Source organism: Lachancea lanzarotensis, scaffold LALA0S05 (assembly GCF_000938715.1).
Source record: "Lachancea lanzarotensis genome assembly LALA0, scaffold LALA0S05, whole genome shotgun sequence".
Classification (NCBI taxonomy): domain Eukaryota; kingdom Fungi; phylum Ascomycota; class Saccharomycetes; order Saccharomycetales; family Saccharomycetaceae; genus Lachancea; species Lachancea lanzarotensis.
Window position 1 is genome coordinate 254,961 of NW_019212883.1, and position 16,532 is coordinate 271,492.

Sequence of the window (16,532 nt, forward strand, 5' to 3'; positions counted from 1 at the left end):
ATTTACATACAATCGAAGTATGTAACGGCCACCGCAGCTTGTAATTTTTTGCCATGCGCGTTATGTAGTAAGCTCACGGGTGACCACCTCTAGCGTATCTTTGACATACGAATCGCCGCCGCTGAGGGAAGAAGTAGCTTTGGCTTCGAGATCGGAATCCACGTCCATGCCCATAGTTCCGGTCCAGCCGTTGCGGACCAAATAATTGTGGAATTTGATGTCTCTTTCCATCAAGTCGTTCTCCCTCAAATGTGGAATCAAAACCCAAGTGGCCAAGATACCTGCAAGACCGCAAATGGCAGCAATAATGAACACCCAGCGGATCCCAAGATTTTTCTCAATTGGGTTGAAGCAGTACACACCCACAACGGCACCGACTTTACCCACGGCGGCAGAAAGCCCGTAGCATGTTCCTCTGATGGCGGTAGGGAAACTTTCGCTTGACGTTAGTCCCAACATATCTCCTGGTCCGGCATTGGCCAGACCGTTCATGAGGCCGTAGAAAACCACGAAAAGAGCAGTGATCTTGTGAATTTTTTCCCAAGCACACCCAATGACTAGTCCAAATACCAAGTACCCACCAAATCCGAACATCAAAGTGTACTTACGTCCAATACGGTCGCATAAATAAGCACCGACAAACACACCGGGGACAGCGATGATTCCGAGCAGTAAATTCCATTCTGCAATTGTCTTGATGTTGCTGCTGTCCTTGATAACAGAGCCGATGATGGTGGCACTGAACAGTCCGTTGCTGAAAGCGACAAAATCGTAGCAGAACCACACAAAACAGGTTCCCAATAATGGTCTCCAGCTATATTTGGCCGCAAGCCATAGGGGTACGCGAGATTTGAACTGACCCTTCTTGTACAGCGTGCTAGTGCTGGTTTTCCAGCGGAAATAAAACACACTGAGCGGCCAAGCACACCCGAGGGCAAACATTGTTCTCCACAGCGCTGGCAGATGGCGAGGCCCGCAGATCGAGTACACGATGAGGAAAACGATGTTAGCAAAGGGCCCGCCAAGCGAGAGCGGTAGATTGGTGACCAAGACCATTATTCCGCCTCTTCTTTTTTCGCTGTATTCGTTGGCGGCCTCGTTGGCGCTCACAGAACAGCAGGGGTACTCCGCACCGAGACCGAACCCCGTCACTCCACGCATCACGGTCAACATCCAAAACATGCCGTTCAGCGTGGTTCCGTGGGACGCAGCACACAGTGCTGAACCGACCACCAGCAATGTGGTGGCCACCAGAATGGCCCATTTACGACCCATGTAATCACAGGCCACGCCGATGACGACCTGGCCCAAAATGGTCCCGATAAGCGAAGCGTTGGAAACACGGGTAGCCACAGTCCCGCTGTAAACGTGTTTGCCGTACTGTATGGGGAAAACTTTGTTGAGCATCGACATCACATTATTCTGGTATCCATCTGATATCAAGGCAAATCCGGCTGCCATGATCATAAAAATGTTTAGCATTCGTTGTTCGCGCGATGCTATTACACGCTGTTTGCGTGCATCCGCATCGTACGTCAAAATTCTTGAGCCTTCCATTGCAGGTTGCAGAATTTTTGACACTATGTAGTTTGAAATTTAACCTTAAGCTTACGCTTAATCTTACGTTTTGACTATCTATCTATACTTGTACAATGCCCTAACGACACCTTTATTAGTTCAGGCCACACTTTCCGATATTCTGTGCCAATTCAGAAGTTGAAGTTTCACTTTCTTCGTGACCAGCTTTCGAGACTCACATAATTTATCTGGAATTTATATACTGCTTTCAAAACCTTGCTTTCTGTCCTGCTGTCCTTATGGCCATCTTTACTTTAATTTACTGATCTACTGACGCTGCGATTACTGCTGTTGTTACACCACGATATTGTGCCAAGGCCGTATCCACACACACAGGCCTTAATTAACCTAAATTCTTGGCATGTAGTAATAATATACACACCATGAGGTACCCACGACGCAATAATTAAGACATGAGTCCAGTGCGATGTCGTAAACCTGTGCGACGTCGTCTTACCTTTCGTTAGAATGCGTTAGACACATATCTCTATATTAGATGTATTCGTGTGCCTCACGTTCGACCAATACGGAAACGTTATCGAGAGGTTATGGGGGTTTATACAGAGGTTATTAGTTGTAGTTCTTAGGGGTTCTTGAAGCAGTGTAGAACACTAGTACTTAGAACCCACACGTGTTGGTACGAGAGGCACGATGAGAGTCGTGCCTCGAGCACTTACAAGAGAAAGAAACGAAATAATTAGGAGTGGTGGTGTGTATGGGATAGAAAAGCTACAGTCGTGTTAGAAAAGCTACAGTCGTGTTAGAAGAGCTACAGTCGTGTTAGAAAAGTTACAATCGTGTGTAGAAGAATGTAGTATCAATATCTTTACTTCTTTCAATAGCGTGTCGGGTGAGTAAACTACAAGCGTGTATAAGCGAACGGGCTAATAAGCTACCCTTACGTGTGTAAACGATTGTAGTAATATAATTAATCTGCATCTGCCTTCCAGTCTGTGGGTGAATGTAGTATTGCTGTCTGTGGGTGAATGTATGTATTAATGTCTTTTGTCTTCTACCAGCGTATCGGGTAGGAACGTTACATTCGTGTATGGGTGAATGTAGTGGCTATTTTCTTTCTTTCTTCCACTAGCGTTTTTCCAAAAAAATTATGTGCTCCAGGGGAGGTTCGAACTCTCGACCTTCAGATTATGAGACTGACGCTCTTCCGACTGAGCTACTGAAGCTACTCTTGGGGTTTGGACGTGTACCATGGGGATATACCCACCTTTCAGCTCACATGTGTATAGATACGCAAGTTTAAGTCTACAAAATGGCTTTCTTATGGCTTGATGGTCTCCCTCGTTCTTAGCTTCTCCGTCTCACCAGCTCTGAAACCACCCGTACAGTTGTCGCGGCTCTCTTGTCGCTATTGTCGCACTTGTCTCTACACCCATTATCACTCCAACTATACAAGCTTCTTTCATTCAAATTGGAAAATTGACTAGAGGGCATCGTCGAACTGACAAACAAAAATTCAACCCAGAACAAGACGCTATCTCCTCGATGGGCCCATTTCATACCGTGCTTTTAAGCCTGCTCGCTCTGCGATCGTGGCGTTTCTGTCTAGCGGACGATAACGGGAGCTCGCTGGCGTCGCTGATGGTCAATAAAGACACCACTGGGTTGTACTATGTGAATGCGTCCGTGGGCACTCCAGAACAATTCCAGATGCTCCGGCTGGACGTAGCGCAACCCTATACGTGGTTTCTATCTCAGCAGCTCAAAAACAGTCGTCTAGCAGACGACGAAACGGACACACAGGCTTCAACTTTCTACAGTTCTGATAACAGTTCCACTGCCCACCCATTGTTCGGCAGCCAGATCCGCAGCTACGACCTGATAGATCGCATTTCTTTCAATGCAACTGCCTATATGGACACCGTGCAGCTGCTGGCTATGAATTCCCTGCCGGCCTCCAGTTCTGAAACGTCCAGTAACAGTTCTGTCGCTTGGCGCTCCAACTCCAGCTCGTTGTGGTTCCAAAACTATGCGTTTTTCGATGCCACAGAGGTAACTTACAATCTGACACAGGGAGCCTTGGGTTTGGGAGGAAAGATCAACCATCCCGGCAGTCCCCTCGATTCCTCTCAATACAACGAGTCGTTTTTCTTCCTAGATCAGATGCTCAATAATGATTTGATCAGCGCGGCGTCTTACTCACTCTGGCTTGGAGCAGATACCGCCGATCCCTTAGGGTCTTTAACGGACAGTCTTAACAACTGCGGCAAAATCATTTTAGGCGGTGTTGATCGTTCTCTGTATACAGGCGATTTCGTCAAGTTCGATACCGTGCCGTATCTCGAAAAAGATTCAGGAGCGTCTTCGCGTGGATACCCTATCATTCCACTTAATAAAGTGAGTGTCCGCTCAGAATCAGGCCAAGTCTTGAATATGACTTCAGATCACTTTCTCGAGCCAGTGCTGCTTGACTCCCGCTACCGCTACAACTACCTGCCACTCAGTCTCATCGTTCAAATAGCGATGCAATCCAATGCTTACTACGTCGAGTCCCTAGATAGGTGGTTGCTGGCTTGCGACGTGGCTTCTTTGAATGCCTCCATTCTTTTCCAATTTGGTAATTTGATCATTAATGTCCCGCTACGAGACTTGATGGGTCCTACCTATGATTTTGCTACTAACGGGTCTCTACATTTCTCAAATTCACAGCCTGCTTGCGAGTTGCGACTCCTGCCCAAGACTGACATTGGTCTAAGCATCCTTGGTGGACCCTTCTTGAAAAACGTCTATATGGCAGCTGAGCTGGATAGTTATCAAATTGCATTGGCTCAAGCGTCCACTTTACTAAGAACGACAACTTCAACCACGACAGTAAAGTCTTCTACCTCATCGCATGCTACCTCCAGCGCGCAGAGCGCCAACGGCAGCGGCCAGTCTCCATTCGAACACCGGGCTGCCCTCTCCACGGATAACCCATCAGCAATTAAATCAGGCACAATTCCGTTCGCAACCACAAACAACTATTCTTCATATGACACGTTGGTCCTGTATGCATCGACAGCGCAACCCGTTGACGATAACACTTTAATAAACCAGTTCACCGCTACCATATCGTCGGACGGTGTCATTTTCACAGGGAGGTCTTTTTACAATACAAGCTACACAACAGTCCCCTCGCTCTCTACAAGTGGTGGTCCAAAACATCGCAATAATGCTGCCAAGAAGCAAATTTTGAACGTTCAAATACCGACTCCAATACAGACGTATACCACACTGATCCCGCTGATAACAATTGCGATTTTCGCGCTGCTGGCATAGTCTAGGCAGAATGTTTCCCATATTGTACTGACTAGGCTAGTCGTTGTAAAAATATTGATAGAACAGAGAAAATGACAGAAAACGACAGAATATACGCAGGAGATTCAGCCTCTGGATCATGATCGAAATCAAGGCTATTTCTAGTAGTTCTTGGAGTTGATGGTCCTAATCAACTAGAAGATCTATGGCGCATCCAGGTTTTGTTCATGATGCCCGCGTCTCAATCGTACAGAGCGACGGTTTTCTAGGTATATTGGAATAAAACGTACCAGTTCGTTCATCTCATCTGATTTGGACAAACAGTTGAACAACAACAAGCTTGTTGCCCAATCTGCGGTCTGCTGTGCCAACAAACGTTTTCTGATTGATGGAGAACATCAACAGGAGCCTATCGAGCTTCGAACTGGATCAAGGTCAGGTTTCCGGCGGTTTGAAAAAGAGCGGACGAAGACCAAATCGCGCCTTTCATAATTTCGATGCAGGTAGTCCAGGACAGTCTTTGGCCAATGCTGGGCCGATGTCTCCATCCTTAGCTGGTCAACGGAGCACTTCAAGTTTTGCAAACGCAGATGTTTCCGCAAATAGCCCCGTTCTCGCAGGACAAGCTACAGGTTTAATTACATCGCATTACGTTCCGAAGCAAAGACTTGATGATCAAACGATGTACCTTGAGCAATCTTTTGTCACTTCGAGGGATTCGGTTCCGCCCTGTGCATCAACGCAGTATTATTGTGTTGACCAGGCTTCCAGTGACCCTCGCAAAATGAGTCTTACGATGCATAATATTCCAAAAAATGAGCAGATCCGGTCAGCGGCAAAACTACCGATGGGAGCAGTCTTACAACCGTTTGCGAGCACCAGTCTTGATGAGGAAGTACCCCAGGTTGATGTGACACAAGTAGGTGGCCCATTGAGATGTAGAAGATGCAGATCGTATGTCAATCCCGCTTACTCTTTTACTTTCGACTCTAAGGCCATTTGCAATTTCTGTAAAGTAAGCACACAGTTGAGTGACGAGTATACTGCGCCATTGAACTCTAATGGAACGAGATCAGATCTGTACGAGCGGCCTGAGCTCTTGAAGGGAAGTGTGGATTTTTTAGTTCCTGAAGCTTACAACTTCAATCATGCCAAAGTCAACGTTCCGCTGCACTATGTTTTTTTGATCGATATTTCCACAATATCGAATGAGAACAGAAGCTCTCTAGCGATGCTGGAAGGTGTCAGAACTTCCATAGAGCACATTGCAACTGAGCAGCCCAATTGCAAAATTGCAATTATGGCGTATGACAATGAGATTCGGTTCTTTAATTTGCGGAAAGAGCTCCATCAGGCTCAAGAATATATTGTTAGCGATCTTCAGGACGTATTCCTACCCATCTTCACTGGACTTTTTGTGAGACCAGAGGAATCCATGCACGTTATTCAGGACACGCTCTGTAAGATCACTGCACACATCGAGGACAACAAATTTCTGCATCGTTTCGAGGCGTGTTACGGATCTGCTCTGCAGGCAGCCAAATTAGCGATAGACACGGTGACCGAAGGACAAGGTGGTAAAATTCTGGTCAGCTTGGGAAGTAAACCGTCTCATGGCATTGGTAACTTGAGGTTGAGAAAAGAGGATGCTTTGAAAAAGACCTTAAACTGTGAAAATGATTTCTACTTGAAGCTAGGCAAAGACTTATTGAAGTCTAACATCTCAGTTGACTTATATTGCGCAGCTTCTGCATTCGTTGACCTGGTATCTGTGGGACAACCCGTGAGAAGCACTTCTGGGTTTTTGAAGCACTATCCTAATTTCAATCTGGATAAAGATGAGTTTACGTTTGTGAATGATGTGCTGCATAGCATTGTGCATACAATTGGTTACAATGCTCAATTGAAGGTTCGGTGTTCCGCTGGGTTATCCATCTACAACTATTATTCAGAATCGGTGGAAAACACCAATCGAGAGCCAATAATACCTGTCGTTCACCAAGACACCAGCTTGAGCGTGCTTTTCAAGTATGAGGGTCAACTAGCGAACTCCGAAGATGTTCATTTCCAGTGTGCGATTCTTTACACGGATTTGAACGGGGTAAGGAAAGTACGCACTTTGAACACATCTGGGGCGGTCAGCGAGAACATCAATGAGGTTTTCAAATTTGTTGATCAAGACGCTGTAGTGAGCATAATCGTGCATGACTTGCTCACGACTTTGGGTGACTGTAATTTCGTTCAAATGCGGAAAACAATCGATGAAAAAGTCAGTGACATTTTGACGCAATACCGCTGTCTAGTGTCCGGGTCGCCTTCGAGCCAGCTGGTTTTGCCAGACTCCCTCAAGACCCTGGCGGCTTACTTGCTGTCTTTTGAAAAATCTGAGCTGATGAAAAGCAACAGTAGATCCGCAAATGGCAATGCACGCGTGCTTGATTTGTTTCAATGGATGTCCTGCACTTTGCCTCAAATGATGTACAAATTGTATCCTCAGATTTTGCCGTTGCATGAGCTGCTACAGGAAACAGATTTTACTTTTGCAGATGCGCAAGATCTACTACTTCAGGTGGCACCCTCAGAATCCTTAAGCGTACGTGCTGCTCGCCGGGAGCTAGTGGATGGGGGATGCTATTTGATCTTCGACGGATCAACGGCGTATCTGTGGTTCAACGAAAACACCAACACCCTTTTATTGCGTGACCTTCTGGACGTACAGGATTCCAATGCAAAAATGTCCGATATCGTGCTTGTGGGCAACACATTGCCTGCGGTGGATAGCATTATTAACGTGAAGGCTCGTAATGTCCTGCGGTACTGGCGCCAAATAGTGGGACGCGCATATCTGCCGCTGATCACGTTGCGCCCACATGTGGATGTGTACTATGCGCATGCCATGGCAGCGCTGTTATGTGAAGACAAGTCAATTGAGATGGTGGAGAACTACGATGAGTATTTGGTATCGCAGCATAAACGCATTCAGACGCGAGTGGACAACGACAATTACACAAAGATTCCGCATGCTCGCGAACACGAACACATCGGTCAAAAGTTTATACAATTCTGAGGTTTGGAGGCCACTGCAAGAAATGAAGGGACGCATTGAATGATATACTTGCTGTAAATAAGTGAAACTTGGTTAACAAGTGGGTCAAAAGTTCAAGAAATAGATAAGTGATGTTGTAACAGAGGCGAACCATACCTCAGGCAAGAGAAGAAGCTCAGAATGACTATCAAAGTACAAGTTTTCAACTTATTGTCAGGTCCTACCTATAAGTGTTACTCAGAGTGTAGTAATGCACAGTTTACTATTTATCATTTATAACGAACGTTGTTACGTCACGTGATATTGATTTTTATTTTTAGATTTTTACGTGTAAAATGACTTGATGTTATTATCATCTTTGACTCTTCGTATACTGCGATATCATGTTTTCGAAATTATCAATTTTTCTCAGCTTACCAATTTTTAAGCTTCGAACGCAAACCAACAGCTCACAACACTCCAGTTACAACTGACTTATTCACGGTTGTTAAACTGCTGTGGTTTGGCGTTTTACTAGCAGCGCTTCGAGTACATTTCGGCGAGAATTGCTGTATATCGTTGTCCCAGCGCTTTGGCTTATATATACCCCTTTTTCCCCGGATCAAATTTGGCAACGCGTTAAGCGCCCACAGCTTTCAAGAGAAAACACCAAGACATTGACCCATTTGACGGTAAACTCTCGATACACACTCATATACACACATGCCTGCCCCACCAATGTTACGTTCTGGCAGCTCAGACCGTTCTGTGGCCGTGGGTAATCGCCGATTATCGACAAATAATCCTTTTCGCACGGAGGCTGTGACACAAGAAAGACAAATTTACCAAAGTGATGAGGAGTTCCAGAAATGGGTATCGGCCAATAAGATGCACAGTCCCTATGCGTCCACGGCGTCTGGATCGCGGCCTTACAACAACAAAAGCTCTTCATTGTTGAGTTTTACAGACAGCATCGAGGAAGAACCGCCAATGATTGCACCACGCATAGATTCACCGCGCAGTCTGACTGATGTGCGTTCAAGGTATGTTTTTTTATGGAATGCAACACAGAATACACAGGAGGAGCAAGAAGAGAAGCACAAGACGAAGAAACTGAGTTAGGAGAGATAGGGACACAGATGGAACAGGAAAAGTATACCGGTATTTGATGTGTCTTCTTCAGTTAGAAAGAGAGAGAACGAGAACGAGAACGAGAACGAGAACGAGAACGAGAACGTATGAGAACAAGAAACTGCATACGAAAAATTGAGAGATCACGTGTTTGTAGCGTGATTGTCACGTGGTCTTTACACATGTGAGAATCACGCCCTTATCACATGGATCCTCGTAATCTAATTTCGAAACAGTGGTATGAAGGAATGTAACCGTACACCATAAAGCTGCTATTTGACAGTTTTCGTGCAAGACCGTTACAGATCCAATCCCGCGAATCCCCAGAGACACATAGACTCGAAATTCACATTTTGAAAGCAGGTCTTATCCCCCCCTTCCAAACTCATCTGTTTCTGCCCTTTTCGCCCTTGATTGCGACAAAGGCCCCTTCTATTTTAAACAGGCTCGAACTTGTTGCACGCGACAGTCCCCTTTACTAACTTGTTTTTTGATATCACAGCATGACACCGCCCCAACGACCATCATCGAAAAATCCATTCCTCGAGGACCTAACACCTCAGTCTGGTGGAGATGACTCGTCATCTGCGTCGTCGTCGTATCCTACTGCCCAGGAGGAGAAAGACCGTTTGAGACGCCGGTATTTGGAACAGACTACGGTGGACGACTCACCAACTCGTCCCTCCGACGACTTGCCCCCTTCGTACGACGAAGTTGCGGGCCCAAAGAAAGACGCCCCTCGTCCGCGTGAAAAATCAAGTTCATCGCACTATAATAGCTCGTCGTCGTCACGGTCGCATCGCCACCATTCAGAGCGTTCAAACGGCAACCATCAACATCATCGCAGCAGCCGTGAAGCTTCGTCATCTGGTGGCACTCGAGTGTCGTCAAGCCAACGCAAATCCTCCAAGGACAAGAAAAAGTCTTCGTCGTCTTCATCTAAGCCTCTCGCCAAAAATGTTGATACTATCGATAAGCTCGACGTCACCGGACTTTTCGGGGGCGCATTTCATCATGACGGACCCTTCGATGCGTGTACGCCACATCGTAATCGCAACCAGAAGGTCGCTCCTGTGATGGCTTTTCCAGCAAACGGTCCTAATTCGTCTATTGCGGGGGCTGCCAATGCCAAATCACCTATGAAAGAGGTTTTTGGTCAAGAGTCTGTTGACGACGACGACACCTATCTATACGGTGGTACCAGGCCTTATCGAGCAGCGAATACTTCTTCAACAGCCACTTTAGACGCCATCAAACCCAACAGCCGAGTAATTACTCAGTTTGATGCCAAGGCCAAAACGCAACTCGTTCACGGACCAACAACTGATGGTCTCGGCTCCACAACCTTTCTAGATGGCGCACCAGCCACTGGTGTTCAAAACGGCTATAACCGTCTACATCCTCACCAAGCATACACCAACGGCAAAGAACCTCTACAACTCACCAAGACACACTCCGGTCACTTGGAGTACGATCAAGACGAAGAGGATGTCTATTTGGGGGGACGCGTAGACCCTGCGGCGAAAAAATCTGGTTCAGGTAACAAGTTCATGAGAAGAGTGAAAAGTTTGAAAGTGGGGAGGAAGTCATAAGCTTGGCGATGAATAAACACACCAGGGAGGCACTCAAGTATACGGGTGACTGTGACAAGAAAATCGTGCGATAGTTGCAAGCAACTGTTCCGGAACCGTGATGTGTATCATAGAGATGCTTTATCTTTCCAGCAACATAGCTAAAGGGCTACGTTTACTGCGTTGATGGAAGAGCAAAAGGACGATTTGAGCGGCCTTGGATATCGGACTCGCGGCGCTCTACAAAAAAAGCATCCAGTTCATGCTATGTCTATTTTATATATACAGGAAATTCAGGTTTTTTTTCTTTCGGAAAAAACTCACCGTTTATGTCAGTTGATAGTTTGGAGCTCTAGCGGGAAGTCTTTGCTCCACTATATTCCATTCGATCGATTCCCATACCCTCTCAAGGTACAAATCTTTACCAAATACACCATAGTCCGTTAGCCAAGCTTTGGGAGAAGCGTCTATAGCCAAGAGCGGGACGTAAGTTGCGGATTTATAGGATTCTGACTCTCTTGCTTCCTGGACCGACTTTATTTGCAGCGGGTTAGAGTTCTCTTCTTCGACCTCCTCTTCGACAGGTTTTAGTTTTTCGAACTGCCTTTGGAGATCGCTGATATGGCCAACTTTATTGAAATTGAATGGAGACCCTGCATTATAAGTATTCAACACGTAAAGCCAGTCAAACTCCACATTTCCAGACGCCAAGGATTCTCTTTGAGATGTATTGACCTTTCTGGCTACAAGCCAAGTGAAACCGTCTCCAGCAATAGCTTTGTTAGAATTAAGCAGTAGAGATCTAAATTCGATCAGAGATCCAAACGATGAAGCAAGTGCAGAGCTCAATCTTGCGTTTCCAGTTTCCCTGGGATCATTTTTAAAATCGAGTTCCAGTTTTGGGGTCTCTAGAAGTACTTTTGGTCCCGGTTTTTGTATGGATGGTAGATCATTGCCATGCAAACTGCTCATTGCGAATCTTAGATTATAAAGCTGTGATGCTTGATTGAAAACTTCGCGTTTCGATGCAGATTTGGCATATCCATGAACGATACTTTCCAAAGGCTTTTCTTCGCTATGACTGAGATATTGATTAAGCTTTTCCGTATGCAGTTCTGCTCTATCGAACCATGCTGTTTGTAGACCTTTCTCGGAAAAAATACCACTGAGACCAGCACCCTTTTTGAGATGTTCCAGTGAGGGTGTAATGTAAGACCTGGAAAGAGTTCTGGGGGTCAATTTGGTCCCGAACATGACGCAGATGTCTCTCAAAGAACTACTTTGTCTCTCCAGATCATCGCCTTGAAATTCACTGACAGGCTTTTAATATAAAATTTTGACTATTAACAGATCACTTTGTATGAAACTGACACATTTCGATGAAGTTTTGGTGCTCGCATCATTTGGATGGGATGTTTAACGAAACATTGGCAAAGCGATAAGCTCGAGGATGTCTTGTTTGTAATTTGAGTTGTTTGGGGTAAGCGGCTTTCGAGCGTAAACAGGACGTCTTGCGAGAAAAAATCGTCTGTGCTGCTTAGTAGGTGGTTGAACATATTGGAACCTAATTTTAGGACACAGGTGGGAGATTTTCATGTTTCAGTGCATGGTACGTTTCAATCGCTCTAGAACACTTGTCTTACTGCATTTTTGGTGGGACCTCTATGATTCGCACAGGCTGTGGTAAAGCAGGAATATACACCGACATTGGCAGTGACTCGATGGCACGGAGTGATCAGAAACGAAATCCGATATTGGTGGTAAAGTTCTAAATAAAAGGGGGAGCCTGTTCAATAACACACATTCGATCGAATCACGGCGAACTCGATGATGGGATAATTTTTGTGTGCGTATAGGAATAACACCTACATCAGAAGTAGATTTTCAATTAGCTGCCCAAGCATAACAAGTTAGATCGCCAGAGACTAAGACCGTGATTCAACTACATTGGGAATCTTCCCTTTGAGCCCGCTTACCAAAAAGTGAATTCCAGACACTAGTTCATCTTAAGCATCCGAGATAATACCAAAAAATACTCCGCGACGGGGAATTGAACCCCGGTCCCGGGCGCGACAAGCCCGAATTCTAGCCACTAAACTATCGCGGATGACAGATGACAGTATAGTGCTAGGCCAGTATTTAGAGAGCTAAGAAAGTCAGCAGCCGCACTTCAAAAGCATCAATCTGACTCACGTATTTGCTACAAATCTTCGAGGCACTATGTTCTAGTTTACTGCTTCTTCAGGTTCCGTAACTTAGATGGTTTTATTCAAGAAATCATTCTGTCACGTGTCGAAGACCAACGACATACTGTGAAAAAGTGATATATTCAGTGCCAGTTGAGGGATGGGCAGATCAGAGAGCCAGAAGCGAGGACCATGAGCCGCGTCGCTTAAGACCAAGCCACCAAAAGACTTTTGATCATGGCTACTATCACACCATCAGCCTCGAGCTGAGCTTAAAAAAACGATCTAATTTAGATGTGGATGCTAGCAGAATCAAATTTTCTAACTTTGAAAAACGCATTGTTCAAAGCCACCGTCTTGGTAGTCCGACTCATCACGAACAGGCCAAGCCCTTGTCTTCGCCTCGTTAAACAGTATTCGGAAAATCAACAACAACCTACGTACTCGTTGTTGTACTCGTACTCGTACTCCTTGGCACTGACATCAGAAGGCTATATAACCCTAAACGAAGCGTCCTCTACACAATGAAAAATATACAACACAGATTTGGGAAGCTCATCCCACTCCTTGTTGAAAACACAGAACTTCTCATCAAAGATTAGTTTAGGTTGTTATTAAAGTGTGATCATAGCACAGATAATATTACTGAACTGTTAGTCGATTTCCTTCAGTTTTTTTGACCCTTCTAGCGTTTCTCAGCGTCACAAACAGGTCTTCTAAAGTTCATCGATCTCGAATTTCATCGATTTGTAAGTAAACCCCTTTGGAATCGCCTTTTCAATGCTAAAGTGGATTCAAGGTGGTATTTCTGCCGTCACCGGTATTGCTGAGCCTGAATACGGCAAAGATTTTATCCATCCAGTGACCGAAACGGTAAAGGGAAAGCAACCGTTCCATCAAACGACAAGAGAAGATTTCAACTGGCTAAGTCCTAGTCACACCAACGTGGAAACTGCCACGTTCTATTTTTCAGATCTCAAGCAAGGTTACATCGGATTTGCACAAGTCATTCACTCCAATATCGTCGGGTTGCATACCACGGCACAGTTAACCTTCAGAGTATACAATGTCCAAACACCAGAGTTCAACATATGGACCTCGACTAAACTCGAAAATTTCAGAATTGATGGACCAAATTTCTATGCTGACAATCTTGCTATCGAAATGGATGCCGCTGGATCCCAAGTTACGTTCAAAGCTTCAGTGTCGCCAGACACCACCATTGACTTAACTTTCGATCGGTTAGTCCCTGGTGTTAAAGTCGGTGAAAACGGTACCACTTACTACGGTGACAATTTGGAGCAACCTTGGGGTACCATGAGACATATTTTCTGGCCCAGAAACAAGTGTCATGGATCTCTAAAAGTTGACGTAAGCATAGGGTCTGAAAAGCCCAGTTACAAAGACATAGTTTTCTCCCAAGAACAACCAGTTTATTCTATGTTTGTGATGGCTATACAAGGTTTGAAACCGCATCATGCAGCCAAATCTTGGAATTTTCTAAACTTCCAATCTGAATCTCACAGCGCAGTTCTTATGGAGTTCACTACACCCAAATCTTACGCCAACACCGCAGTCTCGATTGGCATACTCTGCAGTAAAGACGATGTCATCAGTGTTAGTATCGACAACAAGATTACTCACATGGATCCAAAAGTTGACTCTGTTGGCTGGCCCGTGCCCCAAGGCCTCGAAGTTGAATTTGACGGTGTCTCTGCCCATGTGAGTGACGCAGATATTGAAAAGGCTAAGCCTGTAACCGGTGTGGCCTCAGGTCCGCTCAAACAACTAGTTGAAAGAGTGGACGTTATGAAAGAAATTCCTACTTTTGTCAAGAATATCGTCTCGGGTGTTGCTGGTACCAAGCCATACATCTACCAGTATGCTAACGATTTTGACCTCACTGTTGGAGACGAACCTGCAGTGAAGGGTTTGGGATGGAGCGAAATCACTTTTATTTCTGAGGCTGAAGAGGTGACTGAGGAATCTTATAGTGAAAAGTAATAGCTGTGACGGGTAGCATAAAGTCACACTCGCGGTTCACCAATTGGCTACTGTTTTTTAATAATAATAGGAAATGCAATAAATAGTAATGATATGAGTAGCATTGAGGTCGGTAGGTGGCTGGGTGCTCGAGATGTATACACTGAAGGGCACTTGTGTCAGGTAGAGCCTACAATATTTGTAATATATTGATTCTGTCACTTTGAACGCTTGTGTCGCGCGTACGCGACGGGAAATTCCATAAATGCTACAATTTTTCAGCAATAACTACTAGGCCCACTTGTCGTCGTCAATGGTAATTTAGAAATCAAGCTAGTTAGTCTTGAACCCCGGGCGTTGGGGTAGCAATTATGGACAGATCCCCCCAAAGCAATAGATTGACGACATCCGGGTCGTGCTGAATCGAACGTGACATTTTTTTAGACTGGCTAGGAAGTTTTTGCTGGAGCAGCAGCTACCACTGCTCGGGTGCTGCGGAGAAACAAATTTCCTTCCTTCCTCCATCGTCAATGACGCCGGACTTACTGGGGGCTCGCAAGCAATCACCATCGAGCGACACAATGAAAAGAAAAAGATAGCTAGCTACCTGTGATAGGTATGCTTTTCACCCACACACCGCGAGTGCCACGTGACCGGCTCTCGGAGATATTAATTATCTGGTATTTTTACTTCTTCACTTCTTTTGGTTGAGTTTATCCGGCGTCCGCGGAGGTTTCTGCGAAACGGATCTTCCGTGGTTGAGGTTTTTCCGCTCCCGCATGTTCTTCCGAGACCGCTTCGCTTTCCTTTTTTGGGCCCTGCAGACGATAAAGGTGTGCTTAGAAATCACCGTGAAGCAGCAATAACAACACATCGGCATCGTCTATAGTGACCTAATTCGCATCGTAGTGCCAAGCAGCGACAGAGAGAGCTTGCTGGACGACAGAATAACCAAAAAAGCACATATTGACGGCGTATCCAAAGTATTAAGCACTGGGATATCGTGTCATTCATTCACTCCCACACTCTCTCCTTCTCTACTTCTTACTCCCACTCACTCCCCCTCCTACCAGCTCACCCAACTTCATCCTGCCTATGTTGTCGTTTTCCCTCTTTCTTTGCTGTTGGGTCTTGCCACTATGTGACGTTTCGGAAAAAAGTTTTTCCGGTGCGTACCTGGCCCAGAGGCCGCCTGCGGCGTCTTCTCTGGCGGATCCGGAAAAACTTTTCGAACCCTCTCAGAAACCGCCGTGAGAGAGGAAGTTCCGGATGCTATGACGTGGGTGTTATTATGATTAGCCCGAAGCCAGTCAGCAAGCAAGCAAGCAATCCCAGCAAGAGACCCACTACAACCACACACTCACAAATTCCTACTGGCCAAAACAGTACTGACTGTAGTAACACGAACGCAACGCAAAGACCATCCAGCAGCACTGGAAGCAACACCAGCGTTGGTATTGGTAGTGTAAGCCCCAGTGGTCTGACAAAAAAACACTAGAGTGTGCCAAAAAGGAATGTAAAGGGAAAGAGCAAGGCGTTCAGTTCACTCTCAACACTAAGCGTTGCAACACCTAGACAGTGCGGTCAGCAAAAGCTCCAAAAACGTCGAACGATTTTTGGAAAAAAGCACCGGGGTAAAGAAAGAATACACAGGACGGACCACGATGAGAAACGACGACACAGACGGGCCGTCTTAGAGGTTGCTGAGCGAGAAAAAAAACTGCGGGAGGCACACACATTCATTCACATCGTCATTATCAATCAATTAACTGGGTCAAAAACAAAATCAAAATAGCTCCAGAA

The 16,532-nt window shown here is 45.6% G+C and overlaps 6 protein-coding genes and 2 non-coding genes across 8 annotated transcripts; 4 read left to right on the forward strand and 4 right to left on the reverse strand.

Moving 5' to 3' along the window:
- Positions 1-60: 60 nt before the first annotated feature.
- On the reverse strand, positions 61-1,557 carry GIT1 (LALA0S05e03026g1_1; the record flags this gene model as incomplete). Its single annotated transcript, XM_022772203.1, has 1 exon — positions 61-1,557. One exon carries the CDS (start codon positions 1,555-1,557, stop codon positions 61-63), a length of 1,497 nt encoding a protein of 498 aa, XP_022628550.1.
- Positions 1,558-2,689: 1,132 nt separating this feature from the next.
- Positions 2,690-2,762, reverse strand: LALA0_S05e03048r. The gene has a single exon. It is a non-coding gene; the product is annotated as a tRNA-Met (tRNA).
- A 319-nt stretch (positions 2,763-3,081) lies between these two features.
- On the forward strand, positions 3,082-4,854 carry YPS7 (LALA0S05e03070g1_1; the record flags this gene model as incomplete). The annotated part of the gene is made up of 1 exon (XM_022772204.1): positions 3,082-4,854. One exon carries the CDS (start codon positions 3,082-3,084, stop codon positions 4,852-4,854), a length of 1,773 nt encoding a protein of 590 aa, XP_022628551.1.
- A 367-nt stretch (positions 4,855-5,221) lies between these two features.
- Positions 5,222-7,900, forward strand: SFB3 (LALA0S05e03092g1_1; the record flags this gene model as incomplete). Its single annotated transcript, XM_022772205.1, has 1 exon — positions 5,222-7,900. The coding sequence occupies one exon, from the start codon at positions 5,222-5,224 to the stop codon at positions 7,898-7,900; it is 2,679 nt and encodes an 892-aa protein (XP_022628552.1).
- Positions 7,901-8,596: 696 nt separating this feature from the next.
- PAL2 (LALA0S05e03114g1_1) lies at positions 8,597-10,581 on the forward strand (the record flags this gene model as incomplete). Its single annotated transcript, XM_022772206.1, has 2 exons — positions 8,597-8,901; positions 9,492-10,581. 2 exons carry the CDS (start codon positions 8,597-8,599, stop codon positions 10,579-10,581), a joined length of 1,395 nt encoding a protein of 464 aa, XP_022628553.1.
- A 306-nt stretch (positions 10,582-10,887) lies between these two features.
- MRP1 (LALA0S05e03136g1_1) lies at positions 10,888-11,814 on the reverse strand (the record flags this gene model as incomplete). Its single annotated transcript, XM_022772207.1, has 1 exon — positions 10,888-11,814. One exon carries the CDS (start codon positions 11,812-11,814, stop codon positions 10,888-10,890), a length of 927 nt encoding a protein of 308 aa, XP_022628554.1.
- Positions 11,815-12,595: 781 nt separating this feature from the next.
- LALA0_S05e03158r lies at positions 12,596-12,667 on the reverse strand. The gene has a single exon. It is a non-coding gene; the product is annotated as a tRNA-Asp (tRNA).
- An 859-nt stretch (positions 12,668-13,526) lies between these two features.
- On the forward strand, positions 13,527-14,750 carry SVF1 (LALA0S05e03180g1_1; the record flags this gene model as incomplete). The annotated part of the gene is made up of 1 exon (XM_022772208.1): positions 13,527-14,750. The coding sequence occupies one exon, from the start codon at positions 13,527-13,529 to the stop codon at positions 14,748-14,750; it is 1,224 nt and encodes a 407-aa protein (XP_022628555.1).
- Between the last annotated feature and the right edge of the window lie 1,782 nt (positions 14,751-16,532).